The following is a 22,183-nucleotide window of genomic DNA, read 5'->3' on the forward strand; positions in this document are numbered from 1 at the left end:
GAAGCTGCCGAGCGGGCAGAAGAAGTCCGTGCCGAGCACGAGCCGCGCGATGATCGGCATCATCAGCGGCGGCGGCCGCATCGAGAAGCCCGTGCTGAAAGCCGGTAACTCGTTCTACCGCTTCCGCGGCAAGCGCAACTGCTGGCCCAAGGTGCGTGGTGTTGCCCGCAACCCGGTGGAGCACCCGCACGGTGGTGGTAACCATCAGCACATTGGTCACCCGTCGACGGTGTCGCGCCACTCGCCGCCGGGCCAGAAGGTGGGTCTGATCGCTGCCCGCCGCACCGGCCGTATTCGCGGTGGTAAGGCTGTCAAGGGCGCGTGGCACCCGGAGGAGTAAGGAGCAGGGCCGGCCGGCGACTGAACGCAGCCGTGTCTTGTGCGGTGACGCTCAGCTCATACGGTCCTTGCCCCCTTCTTGCCCTCTCTCGGCGCTGCTCACCTCTGCGTACTCCAGCGAGTGCGCTGGGTGCGGCTGTCTGTGACACTTGCTCGACGACGTGCATCCGTGGGGCTCGCGCCCCGTTAGGCGTCAGTGACCTGACCTCATTTCTCTTCTTTTTTATCTTATGGATTGCTTGATCATTTCGCCCATAAAAAAAAAATGAATGCAAATCGTAATGGAAGCGCTCAGCGTTCGGTGAAAGCATGGAGGCGCAGTCTGCGGGCTCCGTGCCTGAGTGTCAGGTGCTTGGCCGTCGTCGTATCGCGCTCATTCGGTGGGTAGCGCGGTGGGCGCGGGTTGCCGCTCCTTCCGTTTCCCATTGGTTCCCTGAGGCCCTCCTGCGTAGGGGTGGAGGTATAGGCAGGAAAGGGAGAGATGGAGGCGAAAAACCCTTTGCGTGTGTGTCGAACGGCCTGTTTCGCGATGGCGTGGGTAGGTATGGCATGAACGCATCGGCATCGCGTTACGTGTCTGCCAAGCGGGCACAAACAGCAGTGCTGCTTCCGGCGCGCGGGTTTCGTGCTCGAGAGGCACTCGTGCAACCATCTGGAGTGGAGCAGGGCCTCTTGTCCGTCTCTTCCCACGTTTCCCAGAAGGCACCGTCTCGCGGACGTCATGCCCGTGTCACGCCCTCGTTCTGCCGCTCTCTCTCTCTCTCCCCCTATTGCTTCTCTCGCATTACCGCGGCGTCGGCGCTTGCCACCGATGCCGGGACTCTTTCCGTCTCCCCACTTTACACTTCGCCTCTCTCTTTCGTCTACCATCACGCCCATCACGCTCTGCAACGGCTTTGTAATGTACACATTGAACACAATGTGGATGAACGCGCAACGTCATCTTCACACGGCATACACCGACGCACGCACGCACAAGCACAGAGGCGCATGTGCGCCGCACCGAAATCTGAAAGACACTTTTTTAGGGAAATTGCCCCATTGCTCTCGTTCCGTTCCCCCTCTCAAATCTCCTGCTTCACTCTCCCTAGCTGCGTATTGTGAACGACCTCGCCCATCCGGCACTGCCGGCATCCTGTTCTCGCTGCGTGGCGTTGATACGGCTGGGTTGCGATGGTACACCCCCTCCACCTTTCTCAGCCTTTTCTGCATCCTTTTTTTGTGTGTAAACTTCCAGTTTAGAAAACAACAACAACCAAACAAACCAGTTTTGTTCGTGCTGCCTCTCCCGTTGCTGATTCTGCCTCTGCGCTACTGTGTGTCTCTCTGTGTATTTCTCTCACTCTGCCTCGCTGTCTTCGCACAAGCCCTCTCATCTCTTTGCGCTCTTAGCATATACGCCTCTCTCTCGGGGTACATATATAAGTCTTTCTCGTTTGTGATAGCGACGTGGACACTGCTCTTTTCTATCTCTTTCCACTTTCTTCCGTTGTTTTGCTTCTTTCATCGGTTTACTTTTTTGTTTTCGGTTTGTGTGAAGTTGATCGTGTACGTGTGTACGTGTGGTCCAGACACCCTGCGCGTTCTCTTGTCCTTTGGCTTTTCCCTTCCCGTTTCTATATTGATCCTGTCAGCGGACCGCTTTCCTGCAAACAAATAAGCGAAACAACAACAAAAATAAGCGTGGGCGCCTCGTGTCGCCCCTCCGTCGTCCCCCCCACACACCGTCTTTGTCTCTCTCTCTTTCTCTCTCTAGTGCCCTCGCTTGTCCCCTTCGCAAGCCACGGAGGAAACGCTGTCCTTGCTTCCTCCATATCAGCAGAAGGCAAAACAAAACAAGGAAAACATTCAACACCATTGGACGCACCTGCAAAGGCAGAAGAGGGAGGGCGGACTGCGCGTCACGGTTTGCATGCGTTTTTGCATGTGTGTGTGCCGGGTGAACTTGTGTTCCTCTTTTTGTGCGTGTGTGTGTGGGACTTGTCTTCAAAGACAGACAGACAGAAAGCAAGCGAGGGGAGGTGAGGCGGCGCGTACACACGCGAGACCCTTTCTGACTGTGTTGACTAGTTTCTACCGGCTGGCAGTGTTTGCGTGCGTCTACGTGTGTGTCTGTATGAGTAACGTCTTGTTTTACCTGCTTTGTTGTAGTAGTTTTCACCCCTTCCTCTCGTCACTCGTACTCCCGCTTCTTGCGTGCTGCTATATTTTTCTCCTTGTGTTTTGCTTGTATTGGTGGCGCCCCCTTTTTTCTTTTGCGTTTTCTCTCTCTCTCGCACGTTCTTCTCGCATATCGGCTGCCCCGCGCGCCTCCTTTTATTCTTGTTTGATTCTTAGTGCTTGTCGGGGCGAAGAGAAGGAATCAAAATACCTGAGGGAGGAAGCGGTCGTGGGCAGCATCCACGTGCGAAGACGCTGTCACGCGAGTGCGTGTGAGTGGAGACGGGGCGGAGAAGAGCCACACGAAGAACGAAAGACGAAAAAAGAAAATAGTTCGCAGAGCAGTAGAGAGGAAGACAGGGGCGCTTGCCTCCCGTCCAACTCGCATTTTTTCGTTCGATTTCCGCATTCTGGCCGTGTCTGTGCGGCGGAGACTTTTTCCCCTGCCAACGGACTGTCTCTTTTTTATTTCTTGTAGTTGTGCCACGGACTGCTCTCAAAGGGTTTGTGTGCGCGTGTGCGCCCGCTTCTGATCTTCTGCGTTTCCCGCAGTGCCCCTTGCCTTTCCGCCATCATAAACATTATTGCGATTAAGGGGCTGTGCGGCGGACGGCTGCTGGTGGAACGCACACAGGCACACACCGATAAAAAAAAAACCATACGCAAGAGGTGGGCAGCAGGCACGCACATCTTGTTTTCTCACTTTTCTATTTTCCTTTGTGCTGCGTCGGGTTCACTTGTTTCAGTGAGAAGACTGCCTCTCTTTCTCTCTGTGTCCGTGCCTGCGTCTCCCTTGACTCTTTCACATTTTAGTATCTCAGGTTTGCCTTGCCTCGACAGCAGAAGGAAAGGTGGTTCACCTACACCTTCTGACCTCACGGCTCCGCTCGATAGTTTCCTAGCCATCCGTTCACCAACGCACACGCGCACTTCCGCTCATTTTTTGCTCCGTTGTACATCATAAGGGGGTCCAAAAAGCAAAAACGTCTGCAAGTGCGAAAAAAAAATGAGCGGCCGCAACACACCTCAGGCGAAGAGTCGCCAGTGCAGCAGTGGCCATGTCACCCCTACTTCTAGCCGGCGAGTGCCACATCTGAGTACATCGGCGCTCTCGCCTGAAACGTCGGTCTCCAAAATGACAGCACAGCGAGCTTGTAGCACAGACCGCAGGAGGGATCGTTACACGAGGCGTCGTTCAAGCATGCTATCAACGCTCCGTATCCCGGTACACGAGGAGCCGGAGGAGGAGGAAGTACCTGCCTCACCAGACCCGTATGCGACGTCGCCTTTCCGTGGCGCCTCACCGTCCATCGTATCTATGGTTCGCGCAGGGTCCATCTCGAGCGAGAATATGCCACCCCCACCGGATATCCAACACATTGAGGGCCAGCTTTGGTTTGTGACGGGGAAGAACGGCCCAGGGAAGAAGCACGCATCTGCGCAGTGGGTCGTGTGCGAAGACCAGCGCCTCTCCGTGTACAGTAGTTGGGCCAATAGCAGCCGGCTCGTGGAGGAGGCGCGCTTTGAGAGAGTGCGTATCCTGTTCGACTTTCTACATCCACACAGGCACCCGGAGGTGATGGGCAGCGGCGCCCCGCAGACGCGTCGCATGACGATTCACCGCAACGAGTCCCGCACCACAGCGGAGTCGCGCTACGCATTTCATATACGCGACCCCTGCGACGCCAAAACCCTCGCCGGATACTACTACTTTGGGGTTGAGTGTGTGATGCGTGACCCACTGACGGTGAGGCTGCGTCGCAGCCTTGCGGTCTTCTGCACCGATCATCCAGAGGACCACCGCAAGTGGCTCGACTTTTGGGAGGAGATGCAGGTGCGCTACCCCATGCTGCGGAATCGAAACGCCGCAGCCATGTCGATGGACATCAGCTCAGAGTTAATGAGCGAATTTGTGTTCCCTCCGCAGGCGGTGAAGCCGGTAGTAGGAGGAAAAAGCGAAGAAGACACGGACTTGGTGAGCAGCCCGGGCTTGCCGTCACCGATCGGCCGAGATGAGGACAGCCTCGCCACCACACGTGCGCCAAAATGGACTGATAGCGAGCACGGGCAACCTCACTGGAAGGGCTGCACACAACCTCTGCCCTTTGCGTCGCTGGGCAGTACCTCCGCCGATGGCGTGCGTGGAAGCCTTCTAGGCGACGTGGCTGCCGGTGGTGAGGACGCCGAGGCAGGAGGCTCTGAACAGTGGCTTGCGCTGCTCGTCGATGCGGAACGGCAGGCGCGAGAGGGGATCGAGCTCATTGAGGCTGCGACGCGCAGCGTGCTGGAGGCTAACCAGGCGCTGCGCGATCTCTTTCACCACGTGGCGCCGACGGCAACCGTTCCCTCTCCCGTAGCAGCGGTGTGCAGCAAAGATGAGGGCAGTGCCGGCGACGACGCCGCGAGCGGCGTGCCGATGCGCGATGGCGGCATGATGCGCGCCTTGCAGGCGGAGCTGAGGGCTTTGTGCACAGCTTTCAAGAGGGCAAAAAGCCGGGCTTTCACGTCCGCCCCAGCGCCGGAAACGCTGATACCAGCGGAGTCGACCGCGGTGGCAAATCAGGTGCTGTTGGCGGCATATGAGCGGGAGTTGGAGGTGCTGCGGACCCAAAATGCAACTCTGAGGAGAGAACTTGACACTCATGCAGCCACCGCCGTGGCGCGTGTTGAGAGGGCACTGGGTGAGTGGACTCTGACCAGTACCGTCGACATCGTTGTCTCCGATGCAGAAAACGGGGGCGGCGGTCATGAAGTCGCCGATGCTTCTGCGGATAGACAGCGATACTTGGCCGCGGATGAAGCCCTCGTGCGAGCCTTGGTCGAGGCTGCGCTGGTGCAAGAATCATCGACTGCTGCCTTCGACTCTTCCGGCGGCGCCGCGTCCTCTGCGCAGGTTAACACTCAGGGTGAGTCTGCCTCCACTCCACAAGCGTCCCACGCGACTCTGTCAACCGACGCCGATGGGTACGGCGGGGTCATTAGTGCCGGACGCCTCTTAAGCACCGCATCCGATTCTCGCCAGCTTTGCCGAGCACACAGCGGAGAGGCCCAGCTCTCGGACGCTACGAGTGCAGCAGGCGATTTGGCGGCTTCGCTGCCAGCTCTGGTGCAACAACACTTGAGCGCGTTTGCCACGGAGCACGGTCGCCGCCTCGGAAGCACTGATCTTGCACGTTCTTTGTCGACGGATCGAGACTCCCTTCTGTATCATGTGGTGGACGAGGTCGTGACGGCCTTCAAAGACTTGATTGACGCTCCCCACATAGCCACAGACATCTCGAAGGCTGATGGAAACGCTGCCGCGTCTGCTCCAACCGCCACCGCGGTGTCATCGTGGCTCTCTGTGCTGCATCGATGCCTTCTTCACAGGCTTGGCGTGGCCGGAGTGGTTTGTGGCGCGGGCACCAGCAACCAGAGCTCGCTAGCTGCTGCTGAGGTCGGTGGGCCTGCGACGGATGCAGCGAGCGCCGTCGAGGCTGCCGCCGCCGCTGGAGACGACGTGGCTGGATGCTGTCCCCCCGCTGAGGCCTCCTCAAATGCGCGACAGAGCAGTTCGCTGCCGCCGCTCACAGATGAAGAGATAGCCATCGTAGGCGACCTTCATCACTCTGCTCGTGACGTAGTAGCGTGGATTCTCGATCTGCTGGGTGAGAGGCAGCGGTATGCGGCCTATGTGACCGCTTTAGACTCCCTGACATGCCGACATGACGTGTTTCGCCCTCTGAAAGCGGTACAGGGGGAACTTGAGAGGGTAACAGCGCGCTGTGAAGCAGCTGCGGCGGCCGCGAGTCCCAGCAGTGCCGCATGCGGACCCAGTGAGGCGACTAATTCCGACACCTTCCCACTCGAGGCAGCTGCGGTATCTAGCGCCGATGATGACGACCCCGAGGATTCAGAGAAACATACCGCGGATGGTTCAGATGGGCTCAAAGTAGAGCGCCGCCTCACGGCACGCCTGCAGCACGCTATGGCTGCCTTTGACAGCAAATGCGAGGAGGCTGCGGCGCTGCGGCGCTTGCTGACCGCAATCCTCTACGGAAGTGAGATGGCGCTTCGAAAGGCGGACTCCACCGATGAGGTCGTTTCGGCGGCGATGACGAGTGCTGCTGCAGCATGTGAGGCGTTCCGCGCGGCTCAAGAAGCGGGCGTTGGTGAAGTGGACAAGCTTCGAGGTGCTGCAGAGGCATGCGTGGCAGCGAGAGCGAGGGAGGAGGTGTGGGCCAGCACCCTCACACCAGCTGTGTTGCAGGCGTGCGCGGACGCGCTCATCGGCGCTCCATGTATCCAGGACATGGTACACGCATTACAGTTGACACTTGGGCGCTGTCCTGAAATACACGGCAGGCCAAGGTGGGTTGGAGGCGCCGCTTATGTACCGCCACTCTCGCAAGAGAGTATAGGGAGCCTTGCGCAGGAGCTTCACCAGCGTCTCGCTGTGGAGCAGGCACGCTGCAATGGACTGCTTGGCGAGGTGATGCTGATATCCTCCTCACTTGCTTGTGTGGGGAGTGAGCCACTTACGGCGGCCTATTCGACCGCGATGACGGCAACAGCGAACGCAAGCGCCATGACAAACGAGGCCGTGAAGGCATGGGCGGCTTACACGAAGCACGCTTGTGAAGTCGTGCCCGGGCAGCAACCTGATCTTCACAAGCCTGTCGAGACAAAATCCGACCCTTGCCTCTCCGCTGCTCCCGCAGAGACGACAGCAGAGACTGCTCCTCACGAGGCTGTCCACGCTCGCCTCGTCGCGGCGCTGAGCCGAGCGGACGGCGCGCGCGGGTTACGCAGCGCTGCTTTCGATGCCACGAACTCTCTTCTGCCAAACTTATTTGCCAGTATCGCTGGTACGCAAACAGCGCTTTGGCGGCTTGTAGGAGCCCTCCTCCGACACGGCGCTGGCGCAGGTGTGCCCTCGCCGGAGGTTTTGCTTGCCCTTCCCATCGCGCACCACATCGCTGCGCCACATGCTATCGGCGACAGTGAAGCAGATGTATCGTCATTAGGTGTGCACATCGGGGTAGCAGCAAGCGCAGCCGAAGAGCTGCTGAGTGAGTGCGAGAAGGCGGCAAGTGAGCACCGCGAATGGACACAGCAACTCCTGCAGTGGCTCAAAGACTTTCCTCCGGCGTATACGAGTGACGCCGCACCCGAACCGGCGTCGGAGTTGCGGTACGATGCGTCCACCGCGCATGAGGTCTATGCTCAGCTGCTGGAGGAGCTTGCCGCCGCGGAAAGCGAGCACATGAGTAGAGTCGGCGCGGTGGAGGCGCTGCTGTGGAAAACAAGCTGTGTGCGTACAATCTCAGTTCCTGAGCTGAGCGACGGAGCGGGGGACGCTGATATTGCAGCGCTTGCGGCTGCTGCCGCGGCGGACATAGCAGAGGCTCTACGTGTGTCGGACGCGCACGTCAGCGTGACTGCAGCTTCCGTCGATCCCGTCCAACGTGCGGTGCATGTGAGTGCAACCATCGCTCATCACCCCCGAGGACTAACGCGTGCATCCGTGCTTGGCGCCATACATGCCTGCCCGTTTGCACGTCTGCAGGAAGCACTAAAAGGCACACCGGTCGATTCTGCTGCGACTGCTTCCGACACGGGCGAGCGGAGCACAGCACACCCAGCGACTGCGGACTCGCCAGAGGGCATCGATGCCGTGAGCCAGCTCGCTAGGAGCCTGCAGCACCGCGCCGCGAAGATGGCTGCCGTCGCCGAATTTGAGAAGCGAGTACTTGCACTGCTTCCCAGGCCGCAGGATATAGCCATGGCGAGCGCCGGGATGCCCACCATCGATGCAACTCCGGCCTGCAAGGCAGTTCAAGCCTTGGCAGCAATGCTCGCGGACGAACTCGATATACAGATTCCAGAGGCCAACTTCAAGAGGCCCTCCACCGCATCCGCCGCCCTCCTCGACAGTCTTGCCTCTTACCTGGAGCAACTCCACGACGCTGCCCTACCCACTTTACACCACCGCAGGATCGAGTCTGGGTATGCGTCCCTAGAAAAACTGCGCGCTGCCGTAGACGCACTGCATGATGCCGCCCTTGAAAAGGTTGCAGACGCCGCGCTCGAGCAGATTTCCCCCCTTCACAACATCATAGATATGCCGTGGCCAGAGGCACTCAAAGCTGCCGATCTTCGTCATATCCACCTCATTATCGAGCATCTGGCCAGCGGAGCAGATCGAGCGGCATCACCCGATTCTACCGATGATCAATTCAACAATCTGCGCGTCATCGCCCAGGCCCTCGGCGTGCCGCCGGACGCGTACGCTGGCGAGCGGGACGGCGAGTGCGTGCCAACAACCGGACAGCTAGCGGAGCGCGCTGGCGCTGTGGTGAGCGCCCGCGCTGAGGAGACGGCGGGGCTGCGCGCCATCGCCCAGGCCCTCGGCGTGCCGCCGGACGCGTACGCTGGCGAATGGACGGAAGAGATGACTCCGAGGTGTTCCGAGGTGCTGTCAGCTGTTGACGCTCTGGTGAAGCGATCTAAGATGACTTGTGAGGCGGCGTCGATGGATGCGGGAGAAGGTGAGGCGGCTGTTGGGGTGCTGGTGACTTTGTGGGAGGCAGTTGAAGAGGCCGGAGTCGTGACTGCGGATCTGGAGGATGGCTGGTGGTCCGTTGAGGGCCGAAGCCGTTGGGAAGCCGCTGCTCGTCTAGTCGGCGCACTTTCTGCAGCGGTGGAAGTGTCGCGGGAGGAGCTCGCGGATGTCTCGGAGCGCATCAAGCTCTTTGAGGATGAGCTGGTGGACGTGGAGCGAGACCACAACGAGTCGCGTGAGACGATCACGGCAGCGGTGGAGAAGCTGCGCGGAGGACTCGAGGAGGTGATTATTGAAGACCCCGGCGAGATGTCGCCGCCTTCTTCGCGTGGATCGACGGTGTGCGGGCCTCTGTTTACCAGTCTGCGGCAACTCACAAGCGAGGTATCAGATGTTGCCAATGTGCTACGGCGAGTAAAGCAGGTGTTGGAAGAGCATAATGCTGAAGAGAAATGCATGCCGGAGTTGGAGGAGGTGAGCTTCCCTGTTCCACAGCAGGACGGTTGTGACGTGCTCGAGGCGGGCAAGGTGCTGACGTACGAGGATGTGGTCGCCGGTGTACGTGCGAAGGTAGTGGCCTTGAGAAAGGAGCGGGCGAGGCGTATAGAGACGGATGCCGCTCTGAAAAACTTTTTGAGCGCTGTTACCGACAGAAGCACATTTTCCGAGGAGCAGCCGGTGCCACGTCCATCGTTGTTGATGTCGAGACGATGCGTCAAGCCTAAGGCGAAACCGCAGCCGGCAGACTTAGAATCCAGCGTCAGCGAGGAGTTTTCCTTGCCGCGCACACCGCTGCATTTGTCCACCAACAGTGGCAATACCGACGCGCCGCTTGGGTGCAGTGGCAGTATCTCAGTGCCGGTGTCACGCTGGGCTACCAGTGAGGTGCTGGAGAAAGTGCGTCACCAGATGAACCAGGCGGAGAACGCTATCGTGACACTGCGGGTTGCCGTTGCTGCGGCATACGAAGCGCTGGGCGGCGAGGATGATGTGGTGCACGTGCCAGACAACGAGGCAGCCCGGCTGCTGCTGGAGCTGGCGCAGAATACCGCTGAAAGCATCGTGTTTGTCAAGAGGCTTCTCGAGCCTTTGGAGGAGAGCGAAGCTTCGACTGGTCGACGCGAGCAGCTTGCGCACCTGGTGGATCGCATCAAGGAAAAGCTTGGCAGCAGCTCCGGGGCCTCCATGCCCACCCTACTGCAAGCGATGGAGGAAGGCATGCACTCTATGTATAACGAATCCACCTCCTCGCGACGATCACCGGGGTCGTCAGTGAATCGGCACCTGCCGCGCAAACAGAAACCCGTGGCGCCAGAGGTGGAATTCACGAAGGGTTTTCATCTCACCCAGCAGGTTGTGCGTAACCGTGACAGCTCCGCGTCGTCACTGACCTCGACGCTGAAGGTGCTGGCTCCGCCGCCGCCCGGCCCACGAGACTCGACCGAGGATATGGAGAAGGAGATTGGGTACCGTATGCAGGAGCTGGATGCGCTACGACGCGGCTGCAGCGTTGCCCTCAGAACACTCGACTCCTCGTTGAATGTCTCTGATATGGACTGCAACGCCATGATTATGCATCTGGTGGAGCGCTGTAGCGACGTGCAAACGGCAATGCAGATCACAGACGTTGTGTTTGAGGACGACGACATTATATCGGAGGTGAGCGCCGCGGCCTCGTCTTACAGAGCCAGCAACCCGCCTGCGAGCGAGCACCCGCTGCCGATGCGATGTAGCGTTCTCGTGCGTGCTGTCAAGTCCCTCGACAATTTGTGCGAGTCGATGCGGCACACGCAGGCCAACATGGCGAAACAGCAGCGCTTTCTCATGCACAACGAAACTCAGAACACAGGTGAACTTCGACGGGCGTTGGTGGAGTTGGAGCAGCAGCTGCACAACGGCAATGCGGAGCGGTTGGAGCTGCAGAAAGCGAAAGAGGCGGCGGAAAAGAACGCGGCCGAGCTGTCGCATGCTCTGGAGATGGCGCACAAAGAGCTCACCAACCTGCAGAACGTCCGAGACGACTTGGAGAGGTCGCTGATGCAGTTCAAGCAGCAACATGCCAAGGATGATGAGCTGGATCGGGCCGACGAAAAGCTGAACTCCTTGAACCATGCTAAAATGCCGCAAGCGGTGCTGGAGGCGGCCACGGATGCTGTGCGTACGGAGGTGTTGGGGCCGTGTCAGCAGCTTCACTTGGCGGTGGTGGGAAGAGAGATGCCAAAGTCTGAGATGCTTGCCGAAGGCGAGGCGCAAGAGGTGCTTCTTCCGGCTCTACATGCCATCGCCAAGGCGCTGCAGAACGCTGTGGAGGAGATGACCCGGCTTGCCACCGGGGACATGGGAATCGCAGCCTTGCTTGCCGAGGAGCGTAAGCATGCTGCGCAGCGGGCCGCGGCGCTGAAGAGCGAGCTTGCTTCCGTTTCAGAAGCAAAGGAAGAGGCAGAGGCGAGAGCCAAGGCGGCTGCGAAGCACCTGAAGCAGGCTGAGGACGCCTTTGAGGACGAAGTTGCGAAGCTGAAGCGCGCTCTTCGCAACAGCGAGGCAATGCTGGAGGACAAGGAGGCGAATCACCAGCGTCGGTTGCGCCAGGCGCAGGCGGCCGCAGAAGATCAGCTGGCGTTGGTACAGCAACGCTTAGACCGTGCCACGCGTGCGCAGACAGAGGAGGAGCGGCTGAGAGCGGCATCTGAGGAAAATGTACAGAAATTGCGCGGCGCTCTCGCAGAGGTTGAGTCGGAGCTTTCCCGGCAGCAGCGCTACGCAGCTGAGGATACGATGACGCAGCGTAAAGGCAGCATGCAGCGCATAGACTCCCTGGAAGCAGATCTTGCTGCAGCTCGCTTGCATAGCAGCGAGTTGGCGCAGGCTCTTGGGCGTGCGAGGCGCGACAGTGCAGAGGCTGCACGGGCTCTCGAGGCAGAGGCACGGGAGAAGGCAAAGCTAGCCGAAGAGCTGGCAGACACACTCGCGCAGCTGCGCGCGGCGAACAATGAGCTGGCCAGTATCTGTGCGAGCATTGCCTCAACTGGGTTAACATCATCAATAAAGTCGTCTGCATCCTCGCCAGCGTCCCCAGAAAGAGCGACGGAACTCGTGGCAGGACTCGTGGACCATGTTGCGGTGCTGCAGCGTGCGCTAGAGGCCCAAGAAACGGCGCGGCAACAGCATCGCACCAAGGGTACACAGAGTGAGGATGCTGTGGCCGAGACACTGGCGGCGTTCGCAGCCATCTGGACCGCCGCGGTAAAAACCGGATGCACACCAGCGCGGCTCAACGAAGGGTGTCTGACACCGATGGACAAGGCGAAGGCCGTGTCGAACGCTCTGACGAGCGATGTCTCACCGCAGTTAGATGACCTTGCGGCTACCAGACAGCGCCTGTTGAATTTGTTGTGCCATCCACGGGTGCGTCACCTAGAGCGGTCAGCAGCACTAGGGCCTCTCGAGAAGGCAACTACTGCAGCCCTGGTTCAGACCTACCATGACGCCATGGAGGGGTGCTACGAGGCGCAACAAGCTGCGCTTGAGCGAGAGCTGCGAGATGCGCAGTGCAAAGTTCAGAGCCTTCTGGCGCGACTGCAGGAGCAAGAGGAGCTGCACGCGATGGAGGCGGCAGAGGTGGAGATTCGCATTGGCCGCATGCGCGAGATGGTGCAAAGCAAGCTCATGGCAGACGAGATTGCCGAGCAGCACATGCGAGAGACGGATGCTGCCGTGCGCGCGCACTTCGTGCTCTAGTCTCAGCTGTTAAACTTGACGCTTGTTGTGTACACGCGTGCACATACATTGATCGACCTGGTGCACGCGTCTGTAAATGTGTGTGCTTGTGTGTGCCTGTACACGCGTGCATGCGTGATTGTACTACCAATGATCAAATACTCTATGCCATCTCTTCTCGGATGCGCGATTAGATGTGCAGGAGGTTCTCTCTCCCCCATTCTCTCAGCTGGTGCACAGCATGGGACGCGACGCTGCGCTCTGCGTGATGGTCTTGATGAGTGTCTTCTCCGCGTTGTGTGCTTACCTCTTTTCGCCCTTTCGGGTTCCAGGCGCGTTTGGGCTGCACCACGGCTGCTGTCACCTCTTCCCCCCTCTATGCAACCATCAATCCATCCCACCTCGCTTTACTTCACCTCCCCTTGCTCCTCTTCCGCGTGATCTCTTCGTGCCTTGCACGCACCTGTGCTTTGCCTCTTCGATGGTGCGGGAGCGTGTCTTGCCAGCCGTCGGGCCTCGTGTAGTTTTGATTTTTTATTTTTTGTACTTCCGCGCTCTCGCCGCACGCGCTGGAGCCATTCGAACTTTTGTTTCCACCCCTCTTCTTTTTTTTTTTGTGTGTCTCTCCCGGTCTGCGCCCCGTTTCTTGTGCGCAGCTTCCACGTCGCTCCTCCCCTCCCTTTCTCCCCCGAAAAAGGTGCTGTGCACCCAATCAGAAGGACATAGAACCCGCGCACGCGAACACACACACACACACACACACACACAAAAACACATACGCACACGCGTGAGCATCGTTGCTCGCCGTGTCTCTCGCGTGCATCGCACACGATAGGTACGCAGGAAAATCGAAGCAGCTGTAGCACCCTGCCCACCCTCCTTATCTCACCTTCTCCCCTCCCCCTTCTCCAGCAAAGCATACAAAAGAATGGCAATGCCAGATGCAGCGCCGGCGACGTCGCCGGCGCTCGTGATGACGGAGGCAGAACTGCGGAAGGCGCTGCAGCCGGCCCCTCTCCATAAAGTAAAGAACTTCTCTGGCGCGACCATCGCAGCCGACTGCTCTACTGCGGTCGCCGTTGCCCTCACGGCGGCTATTCCGATCTCTATAATCGACTACAGTATAATGGCGCGGGTGGCCGGTGTTTCCCCGAGTAGCACGCAGGAGCTCTTCAAGGGTGTCACGACGGTGCTCTTCCGCCCTCACAAGTTTTTCTTCCCATGCGCGGAGAACAAGTGCAGCCTGGTGTACCGCGTTTGCGCCACAACGTACGGCTTTACGTACATAGGCTCCAACCTGGCAAAGAGCTACTGCGAATCGCACGGTATGGAGAAGGATGCAAATCTGGCCGCAGGCATTGTGAGTGGTGTGATGAACACTGTCTTCACAATTTGGAAAGATAGCATCATCTTGCGCGCTCTGCCACCGGTCAATCCGAAAGACCTGTCCAGCGCGAAGAAGCCAGTGCCGTTCTTGACGCGCGCCCTTTTCTGCGGGCGTGACACGCTTACGTGCGTGGCCGCCTTCACGTTCGTGCCCATTGTCGCGTCGTGGATCTCGGGCTACGCGTACCACCAGAAGCGGCTGCCGCAGGCCTCAGACGCAATTCTTCCCGAAAACGAGGGAAAGGTGCGCCTGCCCATTTCATGCGTCGACACAGCGCAGATGTTGACGCCGGCGCTTCTGCAGTTCGTGACGACGCTCATGCACATCACAGCTATTCGATACCGTCAGATGTACCCGCACTTTTCGCTGAAAGATCTGTCCGACAGCATGCGGAGCACGTACATCTCCTCGACGCTTCTGCGCATCTGTCGTATTATGCCAGCCTTTGGCATCGGTGGTATCATGAATCGCGAACTGCGCTCCTCGTTGCTGGACAAAGCAGACCCGCTCGAGCGGCCGACCGTGGCGTAAATCTTTTCGAGGACGTGCGAGCAAAGGGGCGTGTCTGTCTGTCTGTGTGTGCATGCGTATGCATATGCGGGTGCCTGTTGGTCTTCGCGTGCGCTTCAGTGAAATGCAGTCGAAGCGTTTTTCCTCCACCTTTTTTTCCTGCGTGCGCCTCGTCGAGTCTGCGCGCGATTCCTTACCGCTCACATTATATGCTGAAGAGCATTTTACTCCCATCTATTCTCTCTGGTGCTTCCCCTCCGGCACGCAAGCGTGTACAGGTCTGTGTGCGGCCTGTGGAAGCTGTAGCGACGCTCGCGGACGATGGACAGATTATCATTAAGTGAGGGAGGCTCGCGAGGATGGAGCGCTGCGTGTGGAATGAAGACGCGATGAAACGAAACCGAGGTCGATGGTCGCAGCCGATGATGGCAAGGCGGGAGTTGTTGGCGCAGTGGGAGGGGGGGCGATACCCTCGCGCACACAATTAAGTGGAGTAGCACCGCCCTCGTCAGCCATCTCGGCGGCAGGTCTCTTCTTCATGCTTCTGCGGACTCCCTAAGTCTCTTCACCGTCCCTCTCTGTACGTTCTCACTGCTGTTTTTCTCCTCCACGGCCACGCCCACGCCCCCTCCTCTCTGTGTGTATGCGTGAGGAGGGTAGAGGGGCAGTATGTGATGAGGACATCTCCAGCTAACGTTTTTCGCTCCCTCCTTTCCTCTCGTGTGCGTGTTGCCGTTGCTTGTGTGTGTTTCGTGTCTCGTCGTTTGCAAGTATTTGTTTTGGTTGATGCTGTGCTATCATGTCTCGTGCCACTTTTTATCTCCCGTTTCCTTGTTTTTTTTTTGTCTCGAGACTTCGCAGCTCGTGGTGGTGTTGGGGGGGGGTAGGATAGGGTAGGGCTGCGTGTGTGTGTGCTTCGGGTGAAAGACCTAGTAGGGGGAGCAGGGGGGTAAGGGAGCGGTGCGGAAGGAAGGAGAGTGGGCGGGGTGGCAGCGGCGACGGTGAAGGTGACTTCTGCACGGTGATAACGCGCTGATGTGGATGTTTACTTTGATCGCATCTTTTTCTTCTGCCGAATCCGCTTTTCCCTTTTCCCCTTCTAGCCACACGCCTCCCCCCGTCCTCCTCGTGCCATCCCCTTCTCAACGGTCTGCCATTTCTCCGCATCCTTTTCGCCGTTTTTCTTCCTTCTCTGCATCTACCCACTGCCATTTCCCTTGAAAAGCGCACAGACGTTCATGTTGAGTCACAGACAACCACACACACACACACACCTATACACGCCTGCTCTTTGTCTCCTGTGCTTCGACGCGCGCATCCCGACAACGCCCGGCGTCTTGTGCCGTCTTCCACCTTCCCTCTCCACCCGTTGCATGTCTGCACTTCGTCTTGCCACACCCGCTTTGTCTCGCCATGCCATCGCATCCACCGACCCCCTTTTTCCCGTGTCTTTCCCTTTCAACTCCCCTTTACGTGGACCCCTGATGGCATGGGGGAGGGGAGGAACGCCTCCCAGCGCGTGGTACGCGTCAGAGTCCAGCAACCCCACTCTCCGCGGGGAAGCCAAGCAGCCCCCTCCCCTTCTCTCTCTCCCTCCCTATCCCCTGCCAAATGCTGAGCCGCGTCTGGTGGTGACAGGGTCAGGTTGTGGATGGCGTTGCATCGGTGCGACCCAAGCCTATCGCAGCTGGCCCCTCGCTGCCCACTGGTGCGGGTAACCTGTGCGCCACCCCGAGGGGGATGCACCACGTGGCGACTGCCATGGTGGGAGCGGCGGTGAGGCGGCCTGCGGGGCGGGTGATTTGGTGGAGTTGGAGGCGGGGGAGGGGGGGGCTCTGCTCAGGTGGCCGGCTCGGCGCAGTTGCTGCAACGCGTGTGTGCCCACGGCTGCTTCGCACCACGCGATGGGGGCCCGGCGCCGGGACCGGGCAGCGTGGAGCCGGGCTTATGTTGAATGACGGCACGAAGACGTTGAACAAAACATTAATTTTCCGAAGAGCGCGCGTGCCTTGTGTGCGTTGTAGGCGTTTCTCGAGGCGGCGTTCTCCTTTTTTTCTGTGCGTGCATGCCCTGTGTATGCGCGCCTTTTTCTCTTTCTCTTGGATAAGTGCTGAGCGTGGACGAATCTGTCCCTTACACCTCGTGTGGATATGCGTGTCTGTGCGATGAGTGAGGATGGACGTGGTGCGGCTGTGCACTCAGGTGAGGGAAGGCAAGATGGGTCATGAGTGTGTTTAGGGTTCAAGTAGGAGCAGGCGGGTTAGGAGAGAGGGCGTTGAGGTTGCTGAAGAGCGAAAGTGCCAAATCACGGGGACTCGCCTCGGTATCATGGACACGGTAGGAAAAACGGCAACGTATGAGTTTTGCTTACAGGACTCAGGCCCTCTTCAGGAGGTGGTGGGGGGAGGCGGCAGCAGCGCCACAGGTGTTGAAGCACAATAAAGAAGCATGTAGTATTAAAGGAGCATCAAGGCGCACGGGATACATGCACAGCAAAACAAGAAAACTGAATAAAAACGAAAACGCCAAGAACAGAAAAAAAAAGAGAGAAAGGAGGTGAAAGGGGGGGGAGAAGAGAAGGAAGGAGAGGAGGAGGAGGAGGGGGGGGTACTCGTTTTTGTTTGCTTGCTTTATTAGTATCATTTTTATTTGGCTAAACATCCGCTCCTGCACACCACGCATCATTGCCTTTTCGCCCGCTTGCTCCATCTCCCTCCCTCCCTCCACCCCCCACTCGACACCTGCAGCAGGATTGCTCCTCCTTTTTTTAAATTATCGTTTTCTTTTGTATCGCAGAAACCCGCAGCAGCGCGACCAAGGCACGGCTCACTTGAAAGCATTTAAGAACACAAGAGTCGAAGGCTGCGACTCACACGCAGTCCACATGTACCAGTCCGGCCCATACAGTGATCGCATGTAGCCGGCCCTCCTCCCCCTCCTTCTTCCAGCCATCTGACAACACAAGCACGTACGCGCAGAACCTTGCTGTGTGCCTCGCAAGTTAATTTTATTGCCTCCTTTTTCTGCTGTGTGGGGATGCGGTGAGATGGGGGAGGTGGCGGCGGGGCGAAATGGAAAAGCGATGAGCGGACGGTGTGCGGTCCTCTCGCGCCTGCGCATCGCATTTTGTCACTGGCGATTCCGTTTCTCCCCTTAATCTGGCTTCCATACTGGTGAAGCGAAAGAGGCTATGGGACTACACATACATCTCCTCCACTTTCTTGTCTCTCCTTCCGAGCATTTTTTTACGCACAAACATGCTCGCGCACTGACAACACACATCTTGCGCCCCGCACATACCAGCCGCTCTCCTTTTCATGGCTTCCACTCTCCTTAGTGTTTTTTTTCTTTCGCATACGTAATCGACGCCTATCATTCCGTTCTGCCGTAAACTGCATCATATCCACCATCATCGCGAAGAAAAGGGGAGTATAAACAAGGAAACACCACCTGTAACAGCGCATCGTAACAGGTGGAGTTGCTGTGCACTGTCGATCACGGTTCTGAAAGAAAGCATACACCGACACCGACACCCACACGGACGCTGCTGTACAAGTGTTTAGCAGAACTGTATCAGCTGCTGTTGAGTTTCTCTTTTTCTTCGTCTCCTTTACTTCCCTGCCGTCATCTTTTCGTTGTTTTCTCCGCCCTTTTTGGTACCCTCCCTGCCTTTTTTAAACCGACCACCGCCTGCGGCACAGTTCAAAGAAAGCGAGAAGCACACTGCCGCACCGTTTGTGATACACACACACACACACACACACATTTTTACCATTGCAAGTGCCGATCCATTCGCTCGTTCACTGGAATACGGCCACCTGCACCCCACAACTCCCCAACATCGCAGCTGTCTTTTCTTCTGTTCTCGATTCTGAATTCTTTCTACTTTCTCAGGAGGAAAAGCACTGAAGGATCTGCACTGCCATCTGCTCCACCCGGTTCTGTGCGTGTGTGTGAGCGCGGGGAACTCAATTCGGGCATTATCTTCAACCCCCTCGTTTTCGCACTCGGTGGTCTCATTGCCTCCTTCTCTGCGTCACCCTGCAGTCGCTACCACTCTCGGCCCTCCCCCTCCTCGCCGCCCAGCACCCAACGTGTGTTAGGCACTCACGCGTGCAAACAAAGGGCGCAATGATGAGTGTGGACAATTCCGAAAATGCGTTCCGCAATGTTAACATGCGCGACCTGATCACGCGCGCGGGGCACGAGCCGCCGCGCTCTGCTCTGTACGAGTACGTCAAGTCGCTCAAGAGCGAGAACTCTCAGAGCACCCCTCTGTCGCTGGCGTCCGACGACTCGTGGGACTCCACCACACACTCCACGTACAACAGCATGGCGGACAACTTGTCGGAGTTGGGCGGCGTTACGGAGGACGCCGAGACGCGCGACTTGATTTACAAGCTGTGTCACTCGCTGCACAAGAAGGCAGTGCAAAGGATCGAGGGTTCCCGGCAGCATCGCCAGAGGTCGGTGGAGGTGAACGTGGAGCATGAGAAGAACATGTCACATATCGGGGACTGGATGCCGCTGCTGCACCTCTTCGACCCGCAGACGTTCTACGCGGTGCGAGGCACCCCCATGACGCTTGCCGCCACTGCTGAGCGTCCGTTCAGCCTTAACGTGGCAGAAAACCCGAAGGAGGCTTCGCAGCTGCTTTTGGGCGAGCTGGACGTCGAGAAGCTGTCGGGCGGCAACAGCAACCACGTGTACCGCCTAGCACACCCCGACTTCCCCGGAAAGACGGTGCTGCTGCGCGTGTATGGCAGTGGTGACAGCGAGGCGATTGATCGATTCCGCGACGTGATGGCGATGCGCGAGATGAGCCGGGCGAGGCTGAGCCCGGCCGTTCTGCACTCCTTCAAGTGGGGCCGTGTCGAGGAGTTCATGGAAGGCGTCGCGACGTGCTCGACGGATATGCTGCTTCGCAGCCCGACCCTGCTGGCGGAGGTGTGGTTGCTGGTACACAAGATGCACAGCCTGCCGTACGCCTCCTTTCTCCCGCAGAATGTCAACAACGAGAAGATCCGCCACTTACTGCACCCGGCTCTCGCACACTGCGAATACGCCACCCCTGAAGAATACTGCGACGTCTTATCGAAGCGCCTGAAGAAAGTGGTCCTGACGAAAAAGAGCGACTACTACCTTGACAACACGAGCCAGAAGCTGATGGAAGACGCGTGCCCGTCCTCCTTCGAGCGCACATGCTTCCGCTTCCTGCGGCTCACCAGCAACCTCATTCTGGAGTCCTACCGCGCCTCCTTCGTGTCCTTCATTAGTGCCGAGGTGATGCTGCTGCGCGAGCTCCTCATGAAGCGAGCGGTGCCACTCGTCTTCTCGCACAACGACTTGAACCCGGGCAACATCCTCCTGGCGTGGCGCAAGGTGCCAAAGGAGATGCGCCGGCAGGTTGCCAACGACGAGGATGAAGAGGACGAGGTGATGCCGGTGACCTCTGACCAGTCCACGGCCTTCAGTCGCAAGTTCCTGTCCAAGAAGGGCCATCACCGAAACCTCGTGGACATGAAGGGCATCATCTTCATTGACTTCGAATACACGGACGTGAACTACCGCTGCTTCGATCTTGGCAACACGATCTGCGAGCTCGACTACGACTACACCCGCGGCACCGCCGAGGGTGAGCCTGGCTTCATCAAGTACCACTACACTTTTCCCCCGGAGGAGTACAGGGAGCAGTGGAAGGGACACCCAATGACGTACCCGCGTTGCCAGGAGCTCATTTACACCACATGGCAGAAGAACGAACAGCATCGCCAGCGACACGGCGGCGAGGCACCGCCAGCGCCGGCGCCGTCGGAGATGCATCTCGGGCATATCTGCTTGAAAGGGCTTCAGGCGTACTTCGCGGCCGCGGCACCCGCCGGCACCGCTCGTGACGCCGCTACCCCGATCACCCGTGACGAGCTCACGGAGGTGTTTATTGGCACTATGTGCTCGCACCTGAGCTGGTCGCTGTGGTCCTTGGTGATGTGCGCCAATCCTGACGTTTGCACCAACAACGCTAACGATGACCTCTTCGCCAAAGGGAGTAGCGGGCTCGACTACATCTACTACGGCAACTGCCGCTTGCAGGAGTACGTGGCGCTGAAACAATGGATGCGAGACAAGCAGCTTATCTGAGAGAGCACCCACGTACAGAGTTAAGGGTGCTACTTGTTTCCACCATACCTACCTCCTTTCTATTGATGTGTGTGCCTGCGCTCCATGCTTGCTTGTCTTTTCCACTTGCGGCCCCACCAGTGAGCACGCATCTTCCGTGGCCCTCTTTTTCTGACCCCCTCGCGTGTGGAAGAGAAGTTAGAGTGCAACGGTTCTTCCTCCCTTTATTTCAGCCTCTCTATCCCCATCGCCGATCTGTATGTGTATTTGTGGCACTCGGCCATCTCAACGCCTTTCGACTTGTTCTTTTTTGATCCCCTCGATTCCCCTCCCCTCCCCCCCCCCACACACACCTTCTCTCCCTCGTCGTTCGACTGCTGTTTTGTTTTCTCTGTTTTCATCTTTTTATTGGGTGTGCTCCTCTTGCGCTGCTCGCCATGTATGTGTGTTCTTCCGACTTTTCTTCGGCTCCCCTCACGAAGTGAGGACGATGGGGCGGCACGTGTGCGACGGATACGTGAGGTGCATCATGTCTGTGTCTCTGGCTGTGTTCATTCTCTCGAGTAAAAAGGAGTAACGCAAAAAGCACTGAGACAACGCGGTGCCCAAAACATATGTTGAATAACTTTGGTGATGCATGCGCGCATTCAGTCGGGGGAGTTACTCGCTCATACGACGACAGTATCTGTCCTTTTTCCTCTCCTAACGCGTCTTCCAGCCTCTGCGCGTCGGAACAGGTGTGCGAGCACGTTTCCTCGACACACCAACCTGCCCACCACGCATGCACACAGCGACCGCAAGAAGGCTGTTCCTATCGCGGTAAGCCTCTGTTTTCTTTCTCGAGTTACTGAAATCGAAAGCGCGAGGGCGCCTGCACTGCTTTTCGAAGAACAAGCACAAGCCCACTGGGGGCGCACGGCGCTCCACCGTGCCTGTCTTTCCTTCGCCGCCCGCCATGCTTACCGGCGCCGGTTTTGCCACCCCCCGCCCCCTCCAGGTGGTGGGCTCCTGCGCGCCTCTCCGCAACTTTTCCTTCGCCTCGTTGGTTCGCCTCGGCTGGTCGCCAGCTTCCCCTTCCCCTCGCTCCGCGAGGGCCGAGGCTGGTGGGGGTCCCTCGTGGGCCTCGCCGGTTCCCAAGGGGGTGCCCTCCCGCGACCCCTTTGGGGGGGAGCTGGCGCGGGGGGCCCTGCCCGCGGCGGGGGCGCGCCGGGAAAACACACCCTTCCACGTTTTCGTTCTCGCGCGGTGGAGCACGAGCTCGGCACCACGCTGCCCGGTCCCGGCGCCGGGCCCCCATCGCGTGGTGCGAAGCAGCCGTGGGCACACACGCGTTGCAGCAACTGCGCCGAGCCGGCCACCTGAGCAGAGCCCCCCCCCCTCCCCCGCCTCCAACTCCACCAAATCACCCG

General features: G+C 58.6%; 3 protein-coding genes across 3 annotated transcripts; all 3 read left to right on the forward strand.

Moving 5' to 3' along the window:
- Window positions 1-3,700: 3,700 nt before the first annotated feature.
- On the forward strand, window positions 3,701-12,781 carry LDBPK_351460 (hypothetical protein, conserved; the record flags this gene model as incomplete). Its single annotated transcript, XM_003864683.1, has 1 exon — window positions 3,701-12,781. One exon carries the CDS (start codon window positions 3,701-3,703, stop codon window positions 12,779-12,781), a length of 9,081 nt encoding a protein of 3,026 aa, XP_003864731.1.
- A 907-nt stretch (window positions 12,782-13,688) lies between these two features.
- On the forward strand, window positions 13,689-14,678 carry LDBPK_351470 (hypothetical protein, conserved; the record flags this gene model as incomplete). Its single annotated transcript, XM_003864684.1, has 1 exon — window positions 13,689-14,678. One exon carries the CDS (start codon window positions 13,689-13,691, stop codon window positions 14,676-14,678), a length of 990 nt encoding a protein of 329 aa, XP_003864732.1.
- Window positions 14,679-18,788: 4,110 nt separating this feature from the next.
- LDBPK_351480 (choline/ethanolamine kinase, putative) lies at window positions 18,789-20,795 on the forward strand (the record flags this gene model as incomplete). Its single annotated transcript, XM_003864685.1, has 1 exon — window positions 18,789-20,795. The coding sequence occupies one exon, from the start codon at window positions 18,789-18,791 to the stop codon at window positions 20,793-20,795; it is 2,007 nt and encodes a 668-aa protein (XP_003864733.1).
- Between the last annotated feature and the right edge of the window lie 1,388 nt (window positions 20,796-22,183).

Source organism: Leishmania donovani, chromosome 35 (genome assembly GCF_000227135.1).
Source record: "Leishmania donovani BPK282A1 complete genome, chromosome 35".
In the NCBI taxonomy this organism is placed as follows: Eukaryota; Euglenozoa; class Kinetoplastea; order Trypanosomatida; family Trypanosomatidae; genus Leishmania; species Leishmania donovani.